Raw genomic sequence first — 17,125 nt, forward strand, 5'->3', positions numbered from 1 at the left:
CTTGAGGGGGTGGAGCAGGACAGGCATGACAGGTTCTCACCAATTATCAATCTTTATTTTTTGTTTGAAGAGGCTGTAAAGCGTTATATTCGTCATCCTTTGGTGAGACGTTCCTTCATAGGTAGATAGGGGACGCACGTTGCAACACTGCCTGTTACTGTTAGCTACTTGAATTATTATTTTTTTTCTGTTGTTTGCAACAATTTTGTACTAAATGATGCTTTTCATGTTTACAATTGTTAACACCGAGTTTTACAGACAATTCAAATTCAATTGGTGTCAAAGTTTGTCAAAGACACAGTATTACTCATCTGTGCAATGTTGCACAAAAGTGTCTATTATTTGTTTTGTATTACTTGTTGCACAAAGTAAGGCACAAGTTGTGTTATATGATTGTGTTCAAACTAAAAAATAAATGGGGATAAATATTCCTAAGAAATTATGTGTTCTTCTATATATTGTAAGTTATAAGAGATGATTTTTTACCAATTATTGCAATATTGCGATATTGATATTGAGAGCCATGCATCGCATATCGCATTGTATTGTGAGGTAACCAGTGATTCCCAGCCCTAACTGACACCTACTGATGCAAATATACATTAAACCACTCAGGCTCCAAAATCTACTTGAAAGCCCAAAACATAAGCAATTTTATTCAATAGCTGGAAATAAATTCAGGCATCAAGGGGTTAAATGTAATGTAAAATCACTGCTCTTTTTAAAACTTTCATATAAATTAATTAAAAAAAAATGTAAAAGTTATATAAAACTCTAAAACTGACATAAAAAATCTAAATTTAAGTAATTTTTTTTTTTTTTTTACTTTTTCATAATTCAACTCTTTTCCCATTAAAATCAAAACACTTTCCTTTTTTTCCACGTGTAATTTCATTGCTTCTTTCTTTGTCCTTTTCATTCTCATTTTATTTTCTCTAACTTTTATCCACTTCTATTTTCCGTCTGTGTTCACATTTATTTAAACCACACGAGTCACAATAGTATGATTCTGCGCTAAATGAAGATCAAACAGCACCGAGTGTGCTCATATCCACAAAAGTGCATGTTTTGAATAATAATGCAGCAAATGCATCACACTAATTCCTCCTTTTGATTCATGTGCGGCTGCTTAAAAGTGTGTCCTGTCCTCCTCTCAGGTTGATCTCACATGGCAGGATTCTACCAATGGTTTTCAATCTGATTATGGTAAGTCAGTTGATGTGTATCACTCCAATGCTGGGCATTTTTCAAATTCAATTGGAACAAACAGTGTAATTTTATGACACTTCTGCTCTGTTTTATGTCAGCTGTAATCCGCCCTGCTCTCTTCTCTCCATCTAACCTCATCAATGTAAATATCTCTGAGGAGCGCCGACCTATTAGAGGCCTGTGGTAATTGACTGGCAGGTCTGCAGTAGAGGAGAAGGAGTTAATAGACTGAGACGGTGGACTTCTTTATTAAGATTGAACACGCGACCTTACATGCAGGCACGCAGTAATTGTCTGTTATCAGTGAGGCATAACAACATTCACAGTAAACAATTTATTTCACCTGACCCTTTTGCTTGCACACAGTCAAACACCCCCACCTACATGGTGCGCTCTGTTTCCTGCATACAGAAATATTCATGCTGCAGGAAACTACTTTTTTTTTTTGTATCACACACACGCACAGACTCACACATACTTAGTAATCAGTGTTTTGCATGGATGCCCGCACAACCCCATCTTACTCATGCAGAATTTTTAAAACAGCGTTATCTGAGAGCCTGATTAAGTCGTCTCCTGATTGTTTACTCCTGTCTGAACCACTCACGTCTGGATCTATTATTACCGTCTAAGTTGCTCACCTTCAGATTGATTTATGCTGCTTGTAATCCTCTGATCTAGACTGAGTACACCTGTCACTGGTGATCACTCTTGTCATAGAGGAGCGAGCCTAATTGTGCTTGTCAAGATGATGAAGTAGGTTTGTTTCCAGACATTAAAGGACCTCAGGATTCTGGCTACAGCAGGGATCTTAACTCTAGGTTTCTCTGCTTAAGAAGAAAAGGAATTCTACCCTTAGTGTGTGTGTATTTAAGGAATTAATCTATGCAGATTATAAATGTGCAGGTACACTGATGTTCTTTGATAGCTGAGTTAAGGGTAAGTCGAACTTCTGCTTTCTGGTCCTTATCAACAGTCAAGTTTGTACAAGTTCATACATTTTGTGTGCTACACTAAATTCCTGTTTTTCTACATATTGATCAAAATAGATAAGCTTTTTTTATTTGCTATTTGGTAGTTTGTCCAAGGCCCAAACTAATGTCGTTGTCTTCAGCCTCAGGCATCTGCACATGATGAGTACCAGGCAGACTTATCAGCCTGTACACAGATCCCTCTGATGTGTGCAAACCCTGGAGGCATATCTCAGACAGGATCAAATGGTAAAATGGGGGCAGAAGTGGGAAGGAGAAATGAATTACTCTAGGAGGAATCACTGACGCTTCTTTTAGCTGGAGACAGGAGGACAAGAGAAGGTAAAAGGAGGAAATTGGGGGAAAACGGGTGAGATTAAGAGATGCAGGGGCAACAAAAGGTGAAATCTACAACTTGATTACATCTGCCAGTCCAAATCTCTCCAGACCACCACAAATCTATTCTTCTCCTATTTTGCCCAAAAATCTTCATTGGTATTTATTTGCTGAGCAGTAAATCCCAGGAAAAATATGAGTATTTCTATGAATTTGTCTGCATGATCGATAAAAAAGTGGTGAAAATCGTAACTGCACTACAGTCATCGTCCTTAATCAACAATAACAAACATTTGATTGCAGGATTTTTGAGGTGACAACATCTATAACTCTTACTCTAACTTTAGTAATGGAAGGAAACTCGTACAGTAGATATGTTGGTTGCATTGGTTTGGAAGCCTCTCAAAGAGAAATCCATCTGTTAGGATGTTCACTTGGGTTCTGTTTGTAATCCCATTTTAATGGAGAGGCTAGCTGCTGGCAGGAGTGCAGGACCATTCTTTCACCTTCACATAGATCAATCATTTTAATTAATATATATATGGTGAAGGCTTGTATGAGCAGAGGAATGTTGAGCTGGGAGTTGTCAAAGTCAATAAAGCACATAAAAATGAAAGTTCCACACGGGTAACATGATTTAACTGTAACGATTGAATCTTTTGTGTTTTATTAAATAGTTTTTTACAACAAATAGTGGTTCTCATAAAGAGAATGTATCTGTGGTTCCTTATCAGATCTTGTTTTTCATTTTTACTGTTTTCAGTCATAATTACCCAAATGCTACTTTTAAACCTTCTGCCTCACCTTTGTTCTCATTGTCTCTTGAATTTTTAAAATGAAAAAAGGGGGCTCTTGTAAATCTCACCTACAATATATCTGTGTCTGTCTTTAACTTTTTTAGGCCAACAGTGTCACTAGTGGAATAGTCCAGACTGCACTTGTGTTGCTGTGCAATCTCAGTGGAAACACAGTGTTTGACCAACAGCTGCAGCATCATGAAGGTACGATGTGTCTGCTGTCAAATACAACATGTTTCTGCAATCTCAACATTTCCTTGTTTTATGCTGCTGTATTTATCATTTAGTACTTTGGAATTAAGTAATTGGTTTGCTTCAGTTTGCTGTTTAGGTTTTTTTTCCAGAGTATCAATTTGAATACTTGCTAAATTCTTCTTTAAAACATACGATATTGATTGTGGAACATTTAGTTCATTTGTAGTAACTCAGTCACATGGACCGAGGTGCTGCAGGTTTTTGTGTTCTTTAGGTCCATGGAGGGTCATAGAGAGGAGCATTCATACAGTGCAGGAGTGTCTTGCAATTCCCTTTAGCCTCTTTAGGCCACCTCACGGGACTTTAGAAAAAATAGAACGTATGATTGTTTCTGAATCAGTTAACCTGTAACAAAAATAAAATTTTTAATGGGATTACATTTTTAATTATATAAGTTTTAAAAGAATTTATTTAAACATTAAATTTTTTATTGTTTCATCTAAGCTCCTTTTTAAAACAGAGTCCAGCAGTTTACTCATGTGGAGCTCACAGTGATTTAGAAACACTACACTTGTTTTCTTAAATTCCTAAAAGTAAGTCTTTCTTTCCTTCATTTAGTGTTGTTCTCTCTTTTTCCCCCTTTCATACATCTTTTCCCCCATCAGCCCTTCCTTCCCCTCTATTTCCATTGGGTCAGCAGACAGCATTTCACTTGTCAGCATCATTATCATCCAATCAGCTCTCCTCAACAAGAAACTGTCAACCCAGCACTAATACTGGACAGGCAATTAACACTATCTCCCATCCTCTCTCCTCATTTTCCTTCTCTGTTTCTGTTCATTCGGTCCCTCTCCTTGTGTTCCTCCTTTCTGCATTGCTCTATCATCCACTTTCACAATCTGCACATCTTCGCAACATCTCCCGTACTTTTTTCCCTCTCTGTTCACAATTTTACTCGTGCTCTTATCCTCTATTTTGGGCTGCTTTTCTCCTCTCTTGCTTGTTTTCGTAGTGGTTCACTCCAGATGAGTGCGGTAATGGGAGGAAAGAGGAGAGGGAGAAAACAGGAGAGGAGGAAAGGGAGGAAGCGTGTATAATTGTCTTTTTAAGGTGTGACAGACAGAGGGAGAGAAGGGTGTTGTGCGACTCTCAGTGTGTGTGTGTGTTTGTTGGAGTGAAATAGACAGTGAGGGAGAAAACGGGGAAGGTGGGTTCTGTGTGTTAATGTATCAGTGCTTATGCTTAAATGTGTAGAGCACAGTGACTGTGTATGTGTGGTGTGTGTTTGTGTGTGTTTGCTAAGCGGTGGATGCAGCAGATCCCTGTGTGTGTATAAGAGAAAAGAGATGAGGTTTATAATTGGGCAGATTTGCCTCTGACTGAGATAATACCCCCTGGGGATTGAAGCCTGAGATAGGACAGAAGAAGGAGAGGATGGATGAGGAGTAAGGGATGATGAAGGAGTCATAGAGCTGGAGAAAAGCTAGAAAGGGTAGCAGAAAGGTGGCAGAAGCATGAATGGTGTACACATAGATAAAATGGGTAAATTTGTCATGGAATTATAAAGGAAAGAACAGCATGTTATAGTGGGTGATAATAAATATGGAGAGGAACACTAAAAGAATGATAACTTTATATCAAGTGATCCCCAAAGTTCTTTTGATTTATTTTGACCACGGATTGCTCCTCTTTTAATTTTATCGCATGTCGCCAACTAACAGAGAAAGTGTTTGGTTTAATCTAATTATACAAGAACATGAAGAACTAAAGCCCTTCAGCTGAGAAAGAATATAAGATCCATTCTTTTGGCATACTGACAGGCAGCCTGAGTGATTTAATAGTGCAATAATCTAATCTAGAGCATGTAGAGCATCACACGTTTACCTCAGCGGCTCAGAAGATGCTGCCCTCAGAGCTGCCCTTGAGTCTGGTCTGGCTCTAAAGAACAGGCAGTGTGAGAGTAAAACTGTCATTTCATTAATTGGAGTAGTCTTTGGGCAATCTGTCGAGATTCCTCTGTATATTTTAAGTTGTGCTTTGGGTTCACCCAGTTCTTCCTATCTTGAGTTTAAGGAATTTTTGAAAACTCTGTGCAAGTTTTGTTCAGTTTTTGTGAAGTAATTATTTTAGAGTTAGTTTATGAACTTAACACAATATGATCTAATTAGATTATGGCTTTATTTCCTAAATAGTTCCAACATGTTCTGTTATTGTTCTTACACAGTGTCTTAATTATAATTTAATATAAGTCTATTCAATAAATTTGATAAGATATCCCCTTTATTTTCAATTGTTTTATTTTGCACCTCCTCAGTAGCAACTTTTAAAGTGTAATTGAATATACTTTATTTTCACAACAAGAACAATACACATTAAAATTAAGTTTAAGCATCAAGTTTTCAGTCATTCAGTCATTTTTTTTCAGTGTTTGTTCCCAGTCAAGGTGATGCTAATTTAATTGTAGTCCTTAATTTAATGGTGTGTTGCAAATTAGCAGGGGGTTAATTTACACCTCTTTGGTTCTTGTGAAGTACTTAAAAATCAAGAAGTGTTAAATGACAGACTGCAAACACTGACTTATAGAATAGAATAGAAATATTTAATGCCATCATCCGAGGAGTATGACAAAATTATATATTATAATTTGTGGGATCTCTATCTCCTTCCTAGTTTGAATGTTTTGTGATGTGGATTATAATAGTATTTTATGTGATAAAAGCATAGAAACAATCAGTCTGAACAGGTTGATCTACAACATGTTAAACAATTCAGATTCATTCCAAGGAATTTTTCAAGATGCATTCAACCAAGGTAAAACCTCAAAGGACCATCATAATGAAGTTTAGTGATTACCCTTCTGATTAACTTTTACAAATTGTCTAATTGTGTAGACAATCACAGAATGCATCTGCCTCATTTATTCAGTAATTCAGCAGAAACAAAAACCACAAGCATCAGATGATTGTCTCTTTCTCATAGTTAAGACTCCTTTTTTGGCAAAACATCAATGTTTTTTTAAATGCATATTTATACCTCTTTTGTAATTGAAATATTTTTTATTAACATTTTTGTCTGTTATGGAAAACTCCCTTTTGTGTAAAGTAAAGCACTCAGGCATATTTCCTTACTGTTGATTCCAAGTTGTTCTTTTTTTTACCATGATTTAAAAATAGATAACTCTCCAAAGGATTGCTTAATGTCTATTTTTAATCTAGACAAAAAAAGGAAGTCACAAAAGGACTATGATGTCTTCTAATAAAACACACTCCGGGCATTTTAATGGAAACCTGGAACATATAAACATAGAAATATTTATATTTCAATATGAGCTTCAGGGTTTTAAAGGGTCTGATTCTTAAGTCTGCAGTGAAAGCAAATTTAAATGCATTCCAAAGTGAGTGTATCTATATTATTACAATAACCATAGTTTTTAACTTACCTTTATACCTTAGTTTTATTTTTATTTTTTTCGATTACTTAGAAACATTTTTTTTTTAATTTCTTGATTTTATTAAACTTTAAAGGAAGAAGTTTGATAGAGAAATAAAAGCAGTCAGTTAAACCTTTTTCTAAAGAAAAAATCTAAACAAACTAAAGGAAATGGTTATTTGATTGGCGACTGCAAAGCCCATTCATGCCCTCTGACCTCCACATCACTCCAGGGACTCCACCGAGAGGAAGGCTTTCATGCAGCTTGCAGGCAGATTAGGTCTGATATCAGTCAAAACAAAGCATTCATCAAACATTAGGTAAACTTTGTTTTGCTTTTTATGAAGATTTATGTGATTTTTTTTTCTTTTCTTTTTGGCATGTGGTTCTACTAGTACCTGCACTTTTTAAAGCATCGTCATTGGCTCTGTGCACCTGACTTTTAATCATTTACAGATTTGTTTTTGTGTACTTTCTTATCCCATCTTTTTTAGATAGCAAATCAAACAAGAATACTAATTTATGTTAATTTTACGGCCAAAACTGCTAATGGCTGGTTGATGGGTGGATGGAATCCTATTTATAAAAAGGTTTTCTGCTTCTTTTTATAGTGTCACCGCCATCTTTCAGCAGTTTAATAATACTAGCAAACGTGTACAGAAGCATCTTTGACCAAGTGGAGTTGTAAGATTCCATTAAGAGCAGAAAAGATCTTTGTTTGATTGAACAGTCCAAAGTAGAGCAGCCTGTCCAATTAATTATGAAGCAGTTTTGAAGTAAATCTCACCGACAGAAGACAAGCGAAGTAGCTTTCTGGTGTCTGCGGGGTTGCACACATGCTCAGGCTAAATAAAGCTCTTTTGGAATCCAAGGTAGAGCTGGGCGAGTTTTCCCCCATGAAGACAATGAGTTAATACCTTCGTTATTCAACTGAATCAGTTCGCACACAGATATGGAGTGAATGCATCTTGTCAACCCAGTGCTGGCAGAATCAATCAAGTATTGACTTGCACAGATGTGTGTAGTCCTGTTACACCGCTTGCTCATTACAGCTACCTGCAGATACCTCCAAATGTAAGCTATCATCTGTCAGCTACAAGCAATACAACATGATTTTGCACATTGCAAGCGCTTTTCATACTTTGCTGAAAAGAGCTCTCGTGTGATCTGTTTGGATAGTTTTCTGTACCTGAGGTAAGAAGGAAAGACACACAAACTCCATCAATACATAGGAGTATAATTAGGATTTATTTATTTATTTTGCTTCTTATGTCACTTCAGTTTGGAAAACATTCTAACATTATCAATTATCCAATAATATTATATAATAACATTATATAGTGAGCAGTGAAGTAATTTGGACATAGAAGAAATCTTTATTTAAGTTTCGGCTCTCTTATTTTTGGAAGCCAATAAAGAGAGATTAAATCCTGGAAGATAGATAGTTTTACCAAACTCCCGATAGATCCAATCCTAATTAGTGGAAACTTCTTTTCTGTGCTGTACAGGGCTTATAAAAGTCGTGGTGAGCACCTTCTCAGAAATAACTTCACTCTACTTGGATGGAGAGAGCCACACAGGGAGGAAGGTTAACTATCTTCTGTTGCAAGCCCTTTTGGAGCTTCTTCACAACATCCTGAAGCAAACATCTGTTGTAGTCCGAGGTGCTTTGCAGGTACGTACACTCAAGCAACCATATGTTTTTTTTTTCCTTTTCATTATTCAAACTTTTAAAAGGGCAAAATGTTTTTGATGTTAATTTTTACCCTTTTCCATCTTAGCTGCTTAATTTCCTGTTTGGCACTCTAGTTTCTCTCATATCATTTAAGTGTTTTTTCTCCAATTTTTTTAACTTGTCACCATCAAAACAACTAAATTGTTGTTTTCAAAGTAATATTAATGTATTCCAGAAAGCAGGAATGTTTGCGTGCTGTTTGTGTCCATTGGAGTATGCGGTAGAAGCAAGGCGGTTTAGGTAACTGCAATATTGAAGTTGTGGACTACAAATAAGGTCCTGAGTCCCTAAGACACACACGTGCACTCACACACACACACAGGCGTACACCGAGGGGCCTGTCTGGCTATGTCCCTGCGGCCTCATTATCACCACTGGCTTTGTCCTCAGCTTGCCTCACTATATAGACTGGCACACAAACACTGACACGCACACACAAAGCAGCCCCCATCTCCCTATACTGTGCACCCCAGCCCAAAGCATACATATTAATGCCTGGACAGGGTGGTGGTGGTGGGGGGTGCTACACTGAAAGGAGGGTAAAAGACGTGGGGAAAGAGAGAAGGAGAGAAAAGGGAAAAGGAAGGATGGAAAAGACAGAGAGGTGGGAGAGAGACCAAGGAGAATGAGCAGTGGAAATCAATTCTGCCAGAAATGCAAAGCTCATTAAAAAGAAAACTTTTACCCAAACCAAATTCATTTGGGTAATAAGGTCTGATAAGGAGAGGGGACGTGACTCAACGGCTCTCCCTAAACTATTACCCGATTGGTCAAGAGTGGTGGAGGCAGAGATTACAGTACAAAAGAAGAAGGAAAAAAAATAGGGGGCAGAGAATAGAGGATGACTTTGAGGTAGAAAGACTATGTGTGCCAGTGTTAATCATATTACACCACTGCTAATTGGCCCAAAGTTCTACCACAGACTTTCAATGCACAAAAGTAAGCAGCACCAACCTGCTAATGATGAAGTTAAAAGAAGTGAGAACTTGAGAAGACTTAAGTCATCATGAGATGTAAAAATAACTTGGTGTGACAAAGACACAAAATGCTCAACCTTTGTTGTGCTGAAATCCTGCAGGAGAAAGGTGCTAATAGAACAGCTCATGCAGAAAAGCTTTTTTCCATCTCAGTGTCTTTCTGCGTCTGTGTGTCAGAATAAGTCTTGACAGGTCTCTGGATCCATCATTATTGACTGTCAAATCTCTATAAATGATTTAACGTGTGTGCATTTGGGTGTGTGTGTGTGTGTGTGTTTAGAGCCAGAGGCTATCTTATCCAGCAGCAGAGACAGAGGCAGCAGAGAAACTGCTCGTAGCCAACCGACCCCTGAGTCAGCTCAGCACACTCCTCATTCAGATGGTGAGACCAACACTAACAGAGCAGTGTGTCTCTGTGTGCCCATTCTACAAGGGAGTCCCTGTATGCCCGAATGCAAAAACTTACACCTTGATACAAACTGCAGGAAGGTTTCCACACACGTGCATGTGGGAGAGAAGGCACAATAACTTTGTTGTTTTTAGTGTGAATGAATTAGTTCATTCTGAATCTAAATAAGATGTTAATATGTAGAGACGGGGTAACTTTATCAGCTAGACTTTACGTGTCTTAGGACTAAAAAGGAGGAAGCTAACGTGCTAAAGTATAGATAGATACCACCTGACATTGCAATATCTATTCATACATTAGCACTATTTAGTAGGGGTGTGTATTGTATCTGGCAACACAATACTTATTGCGTTATATGTCTCGCGATACGATGCATATCGTAATAATTCCCAAAAATGTAACAGAACAATTTTTCACTTCCTTTTTTTAAGAGTATAACTTCCTAAGTCATACTAAGTAGTATATGTCTCATAAGAACAAAAGCCGCAATGCTGACCGAACCAATGAGACTGAACGTTTAACATAAGCTGGTTCTTGCGAGATCTTGTTCTGGTGTGGTGTAGAGCTGCTTAAAGCGTGCTGTGCTGCCAACTAGCGGTCAGATGTTTAGGTGGAAAACAAAAGTTGAAGGACTCTCACAAATAATTAATTAAATACTGTCTTGTCAGTATTTTAAATCAATACAAGTATCGCCACAAATGAAATATCGCAATATATTACCGAATTGATTTTTCCCTGCACCCCTACTATTAAGTAAAGGATAGAAAACTCCTTCATTTTTGTTCTCAAAACCTTTCTGTAGTGAAAGAAAAGTTACAATTATTTTTACCTGAAAACAAAATATTTCAAAATAAGATGTTGTAGATGAAAACAGAACTGTTTTTATGTCTAAAATTATTGACAATGTGGGGTGTTGAAGCTATGCAGTTCATTGATCGCTAAAACTGTTTCATTGTGTCATTTTCCAAAGTTTTGTGTTTTGTTGCACCAGATTGTTGCTATGAAAAGCTATTTAAGATGACAATTATTTGGAACAATACTCCTGTTGTACAGAACAAATGCTAAAAATAAGTTTAGAAAACAAAGTTTTTTTAAAAAACTATACTGAGAAAATAAAGTGAAGAACATCCAGAGAAAGAGGAAGGAGGGTGCTCTGATGACAGAGTTGACAGTGGAAAAAGCAGGGAGGAGTGGAGGAAAGAGTAGCGGTGATCTCCAGAGACACAATAGACGCATCAGAGGGCTGATGGGGCATCTGACATGCTCTTGACCTCGGCTTACCCCCCTCATCCCATGAGAGATTACTGTGAGATAGAGAGAGCAGAAGTGCCAATAACAATCCGACTTCCCTAAAAATTGCAAAGATTGCTTGTGTGAAGATGTTGAGATTTAGAGAGAAGCACAACTAAAACACTGAGCTGAAGCAGTTGGGCTGCAGTCTCAACAGTACCGACATTCTTCCGTTCTGCTGTGGATTTGCTGCTGTCCTTATGCTCAGGGGCTGATAGAGTATCAAAAAGATACTAAAATAAGAGTGTCTGTACCTTATTACTCAAGTAAATACAAAAAAATAAATAATTACTTGAGTAAACGTATAAAAGTAAATAGTTAAAAAAAGCAACTCAGGTATTGAATAATTATTTAAATATATATAAAACATTTTTAAGGTGACATCATGTGGTTATTTTTTGCATTTCCAGATATTACTTTTTTATTGTTTTAAACAAAAGATACCATCCCCTTTTTTAAAGTCCCTTTGATACAAAAAAGGCTTTCTAAGTTACATTTTTTAAAGAGTAACCAAACCAGGAAGTTGGAGGCTGACTCCACCAACAGCCGAAATTTGAAAATCCAGTCAGAGGGGCGGGGCTTGGGAGCTGGACTGTTATCATTACTGAAGCTGCAGATCATGATGTCAGACTTCTGAAACTTACATGGTTTGACCAATCACAAAATTCAACTGTAGTATATCTATTCAACCTGTAGCACACCAGCAATTTTTGACTATATTTTTAAGAATTAAACAGTTTTATTTCAATTTGTCAAAAATGTGGCTATGACCAACAGACAGCACTTTTAAAGCCCCATTCAAAGAGGTCAACAGCCAAAAAAAGTTAATTTAGGGTTTGGTACCCTCTAAACTCAACATTCAAAGCACATCATTTTTTTAAACCTGTTGAGTGAAGATTGCTAATCAATATCCAATATTTAAATTATCTAAACTAAATATAATAAACTTTTGATTAACCATTTTTGTCTGATCATTTCTTTTGTCCAGTTATTTTGAATTTTAAGTGTTAAATAAATGACGCTTTAACCTATTTGTCTTTACTGAGGATGTCAAGTCAAAGCGGAATTAGATTTACTATCAGATATCTTCAAACTGTCACCTATAGTTACCTGTTTATACAGTTGTCTGCCAATTATCATGTAAACAAACTTTATTAAGAAAAAGGTATTTTAATTAAAAACGACCACTTGAAGCTGAGTAAGAGCAAGAAAAAGTAAAAAGTTTGATGATGTAAACCTCGTTTGAAAAGCAAATGTAACTGAGTAAATATAACTTTATACCACCCACATCTGATTATGCTTTTTTAAGTCAAAGTAAAAAATATTCAGCCCTTTTGTTTAACATCGTTTAAAAAACATATAAACAGTTTGGATTTAGCATAAACCCCATATTAAGAGTGAGTTAAATTGCAGAATATAAATAAGGTACAAGCTTTATACGTCGGCTGTTATGGGTTAGAATTCTGTTCTTTTTATAAAAAATGGAGGCAGATGGAGGAAAATGGAGTTAAGAGGGTTGCAGACTGAAAAAGCTGAGTAAGGAGTAGGTGGGTCCTCCTTTATGCTGACTACTCTACAGGCGAGACAAGTGCGATGAATGTCCGAGAGTAAAGTAATCCTTTATGCTTTAATTACTGTGCACTGCAGAGTCTTCAAGATCTGAAGAGGGGAAGTTGATAGACCAACACTGATGGTCAGATAATCACTCTCTGTGCTGTATCTGCAGAAAGAAGACCTGATGTTTGCATTGTTATGAATATGTAGAGGGAAATGCTCATGAGAAATGCTGTGAGATTTTGTGAAAATCACTTAAACTAAAATGTAATTTCCTTTAGTGTGGAAAACGTGGATATCCCCGGCACGCGTTTTGGTTTTGTTTGTGGATTTTTACGTTTTTTTTTCCCGTCTCCATTAGGAATTTTTGGTCCATTCATCTTTTTTATGGTTTCACTCGTCATTATGTCATCATTTTGGGGGTGGGGCTCGTTCACTATGGCGAAAATTCATTTTCAGCAGGAACTAGGTATGTGCAAATTTTGGTGCTTTTTACCGCATATGGCGGGAGTCCAATTTTTGCTCAAAGGCACAGAAATATTTCTATATGAGAAACAATCTGGTCATCTCAGTCAGTGACTAAAAGAAAGAAAGGATACTGAAAAAAAAGAAAAAAAAACTTACTTTTGACTTTTTTTGGGTTTAATAATGGAAAATTGAATCAATTTTTCTGAGGTCCTTATGACATTTATGAAGTAACACTTCAGCATGATTGCAGGGAATTGTGTTACTCATTTGCATATCATCACACAATCTTCCAATTTCCTGAGCATCTCTTAATGATTCCTTCATCAGCAGCAGCACCTGGCTCCTATTTCATTACCACCCATCCATCTTTCCCCAATTTTGACACAGTCAGAGCTGGATAATTCTGTTTTCTGATAGAAAAAAAAAACTTAGTGTGGAAAAATGGCTCATTTCACTTTTCACATGACAGTCACTACTGAAAGGGATTGCCACAATTCTCTGGGTTTAGTTTGCCTCAACTTCCTCAGTCTGAGTACGCAATGACTGGCAGTAGTGGGGAAAAACTATTTTTTATATGCTTTAAAGGTTAAAAAAAAACAAACTCCAGGGCATTTTTTTTATTCTACACGATTCCATTGAGATAAACATTAGACATCTTCAATTGTTGTTGCGTTAAATGTTTTGCCGCAGACACTTATGTCAGCTTATTTTATTTGAGCTCATCTTAAAACCTGTCATACTTTATATGCATTAAGTGAATGTGTCTCCCTGCAGCTGCCAACAGAAAATCAAGAGGTGTGGGAGGAATCTGTTCAGTGTCTGTCCTTACTTGTCCAGCTGTATGCCGGAGAAGGTCACGACTGCTTGTCCCCTTCCGGTCTGCAAAGCTTGTCACAAATGCTGCGAGTTCACATGCAGGCGGAGACGCCAAGAACGCAACGCACGGCTCTCAAGATCATTAAACGACTGGTGAGTGAAACAAGTTCACTTGAAATTTGGCCTCATGAAGTAAACAATGCAGGATGAAGATGTTGGAATAATAACAGGACATGAACAGCACTGCTGGTCTGCTGTCAAAAAAATAACTTTCACCACAACCAGACTGACATGGAGGGAGAAATAATACGGGTTTGTGTTTTTCTGTCATTCTCTGAGTGTATCCAATTTTCTGTAATAATCAAAATGAGTTGCAGAACAAATTTAGGGAGATGTTTTACCGTTTCCGCCTCAAATGTAATAAATTGCATTGTTCCAGTCTGTTAATGTGGAGAGAATTGAAAAGGAGTTTTACCCGAAATTTGGATTTATTTATAGGTTTCTGCATTAAAGCAGAAAATCACAACAATGATTTTCAATTTATAGAAGTAATTTAACTACCAGTTACTCATCGATCAGCAACATACAACATCAAGCATTCATTAACTTTTTGGCTTGTTTAGTAGACGGGTTTTCCCAAGAAAGGAATAAAATAACAATTTTAAGACTTATAAAACGGGAAGCTAGATACTAAAAGTATGCAGAAGTCTGAAGATATTAGTGAAAGTTGCAATATTTATAAAGTAGGAAAGAGATGTATCACACTGTTGTCATTTTTTAGCTTTTTTTCGTTCACAGAAACACATGAAAGATTCTTCAAAATGTTGTACTTCATGATCAATAAATCTTTGTCAACAGTTTAATAAGAAAGCTGGACATCCTTAAAATTTGCTTGCTGGAAAAATCTTAGCTTTTAATTATAAACTTTTTTTTTTTTTAATTCTTAAAATTGTCAATTTTTTTTCTAGTAAATGTGAAACCAAAACATTCACATTATTCGTCCTGTTATGAAAGCTGAGCAGACTTTCCCTCTCGGACTCGGCTAGAATCGGTGAGGAATGCAGAAAAATGTCACACCTTCCTCTGGTTTTGTTTGCTTTCACTCTGTTTGGACCAGTTTGCCTGGGAACATTACAAACGTACTACTGCAGAGTCTACTGCTTATAAAGAACCCAAATGGAAAACTAATTGGTGGTTTCACCCTTTTAATACACCATGTTTACCAATGAGATGTTTTCCAAAATTTGGGGGATTTTTTTTATTTTTGTACTTTAGACTGCCTTTGGAAAGTGATCCCACTGTGGCTAAAGGTTGTATCCAGGTAGTTCTGCTTATTTCTTTTGCATCGCAGTTCAGGTCAGATTTTGACAGCTGCCAAACGAAGCAGACTATCTGAAAACCCACACTAAGAGGACGTACTAAACAGTCCTAAATCATTAGAGGTGTCACACTCATGGAGCAACATGACCTTTTATTTCTATACTGTATGTTTACTATTGCAACAATAATTGTTAACCATAGAAAGATATTAATGATATCAAATATTTCATAAAGCAAGACTGTAAAAAAATGACCCTAATATTTTACAATGTAGTTTTAAAGTTGTCTTTGTCCTTATTAAAATGCTGATGAAGACTGTTCATTTATTCCAGGTATTAATATTTGCAGAGCATGAATTTCAATGAATTGTTAAAGAGAAGGTGAAATGGGTGAAGCAACAAAACAAAAACCATCTCTGGTCAAAAAGAAGTTTAGAAAACAGTTTTTTTTGTGCACCCCTATGAATTATGCAAAAGCCATTCCTAATCTTTTGGCTTGGCCGCAGGGTCATGAAGTAGTTTCTGCACGTGGGACACAAGGTCAGCTGCCTAACTGAGATCATATGATCTGGCCGAAGGCTGTGCCTGGAAGCTAGTGTACTTTGTAGTTTTGTGTGAGTGGGAAGGAGAGAGCAGTTGCATAGATGGATGTAATTTTGATTCCACAAACTAATTAGTTTTTGCCACCACAACCACCTACTCACAGACATTCTCTCTGGCTCTCTGTGACAAATTCCTCCCACTTGTGCAAACTCCCTCATTAGAACAACAGAGGAATCCCAGTGTGTGTGTCTTCTCTGTCCTGCTCTCTCCACCCTTGTAGCTTTCTCCTCAAAGCTATTGTGCAATTTATCAAGGATGGTCCCAGTCCCACAAATAGAAGCTATTTATTTTACCTGAAAGAAAAAAACCTTCTCTTTCCACATTAAGTCACTGAAGAGTTTTTTTTTCTTTTTTTGGTTAAAAAAACTTTTTTTAAACTTATTTACAAAAATGGAGCTCCAAATATCTGAAAGTCATTCCCTCATTGTGCTAGATTATAATAATGTAAATAAATGCTCTAGCAGTACGCTAGGCAATCTGAAATGCGACAAAAGTTAACGTCAGTTGCTTTGTTCCCACCCTTTCTGCTTAAAACTAAATTAACTAAAATATCTGCAAAAAATCTCAAAAAGAATCTGAACTGATAAACTAAATTTCACTTTCATGTGAGCTGCAAAATGCAAAGAAGTTTCAGGTGATCTAAAAAAATAAATAAAGTCCTGGATGAGTTCACTGCAGGTTACGGGAGTTTATGTTGGTGTTGCCCTCTGGTCCTTCCCTCACATGCACGCCAAAGACAGGATGACTCATCTGGCCTTGTCACTTTTTCCTGCGTGCTAGTTGAGCAAAATATGCAGCCTTTAATGAGGGATTTATGCATTACAATATTAATAAGTGTAAATTCAAGCCAAAGTGTCGTAAAAATACTTGTCCAGGATTATCCCGTTTTAGAAACAACAGTTTTCTTGTCTACAGTGACGAGGTTTACTGCATTTCTACTAAATCCCATTTTTGGGTTAGTCCCTATCTTAATTATGAAAACTTTAAACATTTTTTCCTTCAGATTTCTTCTAAACT

At 36.8% G+C, this 17,125-nt stretch overlaps 1 protein-coding gene across 12 annotated transcripts in view; it reads left to right on the forward strand.

Moving 5' to 3' along the window:
* The window catches only part of ulk4 (unc-51 like kinase 4), a 69,380-nt gene that overhangs the window by 46,386 nt on the left and 5,869 nt on the right, over window positions 1–17,125 (forward strand). For 10 of the 12 annotated variants that reach the window (XR_004949355.1, XR_004949356.1, XM_036216042.1 and 7 more), the window contains 5 exons: window positions 1,158–1,206; window positions 3,418–3,517; window positions 8,446–8,612; window positions 9,930–10,031; window positions 14,145–14,339. Coding sequence is in view for 9 of the 12 variants with exons in the window: in XM_036216042.1 (XP_036071935.1) it covers window positions 1,158–1,206; window positions 3,418–3,517; window positions 8,446–8,612; window positions 9,930–10,031; window positions 14,145–14,339 (613 nt within the window). In the remaining 3 variants the exon portion in view is untranslated. Of the gene's footprint in view, window positions 1–1,157; window positions 1,207–3,417; window positions 3,518–8,445; window positions 8,613–9,929; window positions 10,032–14,144; window positions 14,340–17,125 lie in introns of those variants that run through there. The other 2 variants (XM_036216045.1, XR_004949357.1) reach the window with 2 other exon arrangements.

Source organism: Oryzias melastigma, linkage group LG16 (assembly GCF_002922805.2).
Source record: "Oryzias melastigma strain HK-1 linkage group LG16, ASM292280v2, whole genome shotgun sequence".
Lineage (NCBI taxonomy): Eukaryota > Metazoa > Chordata > Actinopteri > Beloniformes > Adrianichthyidae > Oryzias > Oryzias melastigma.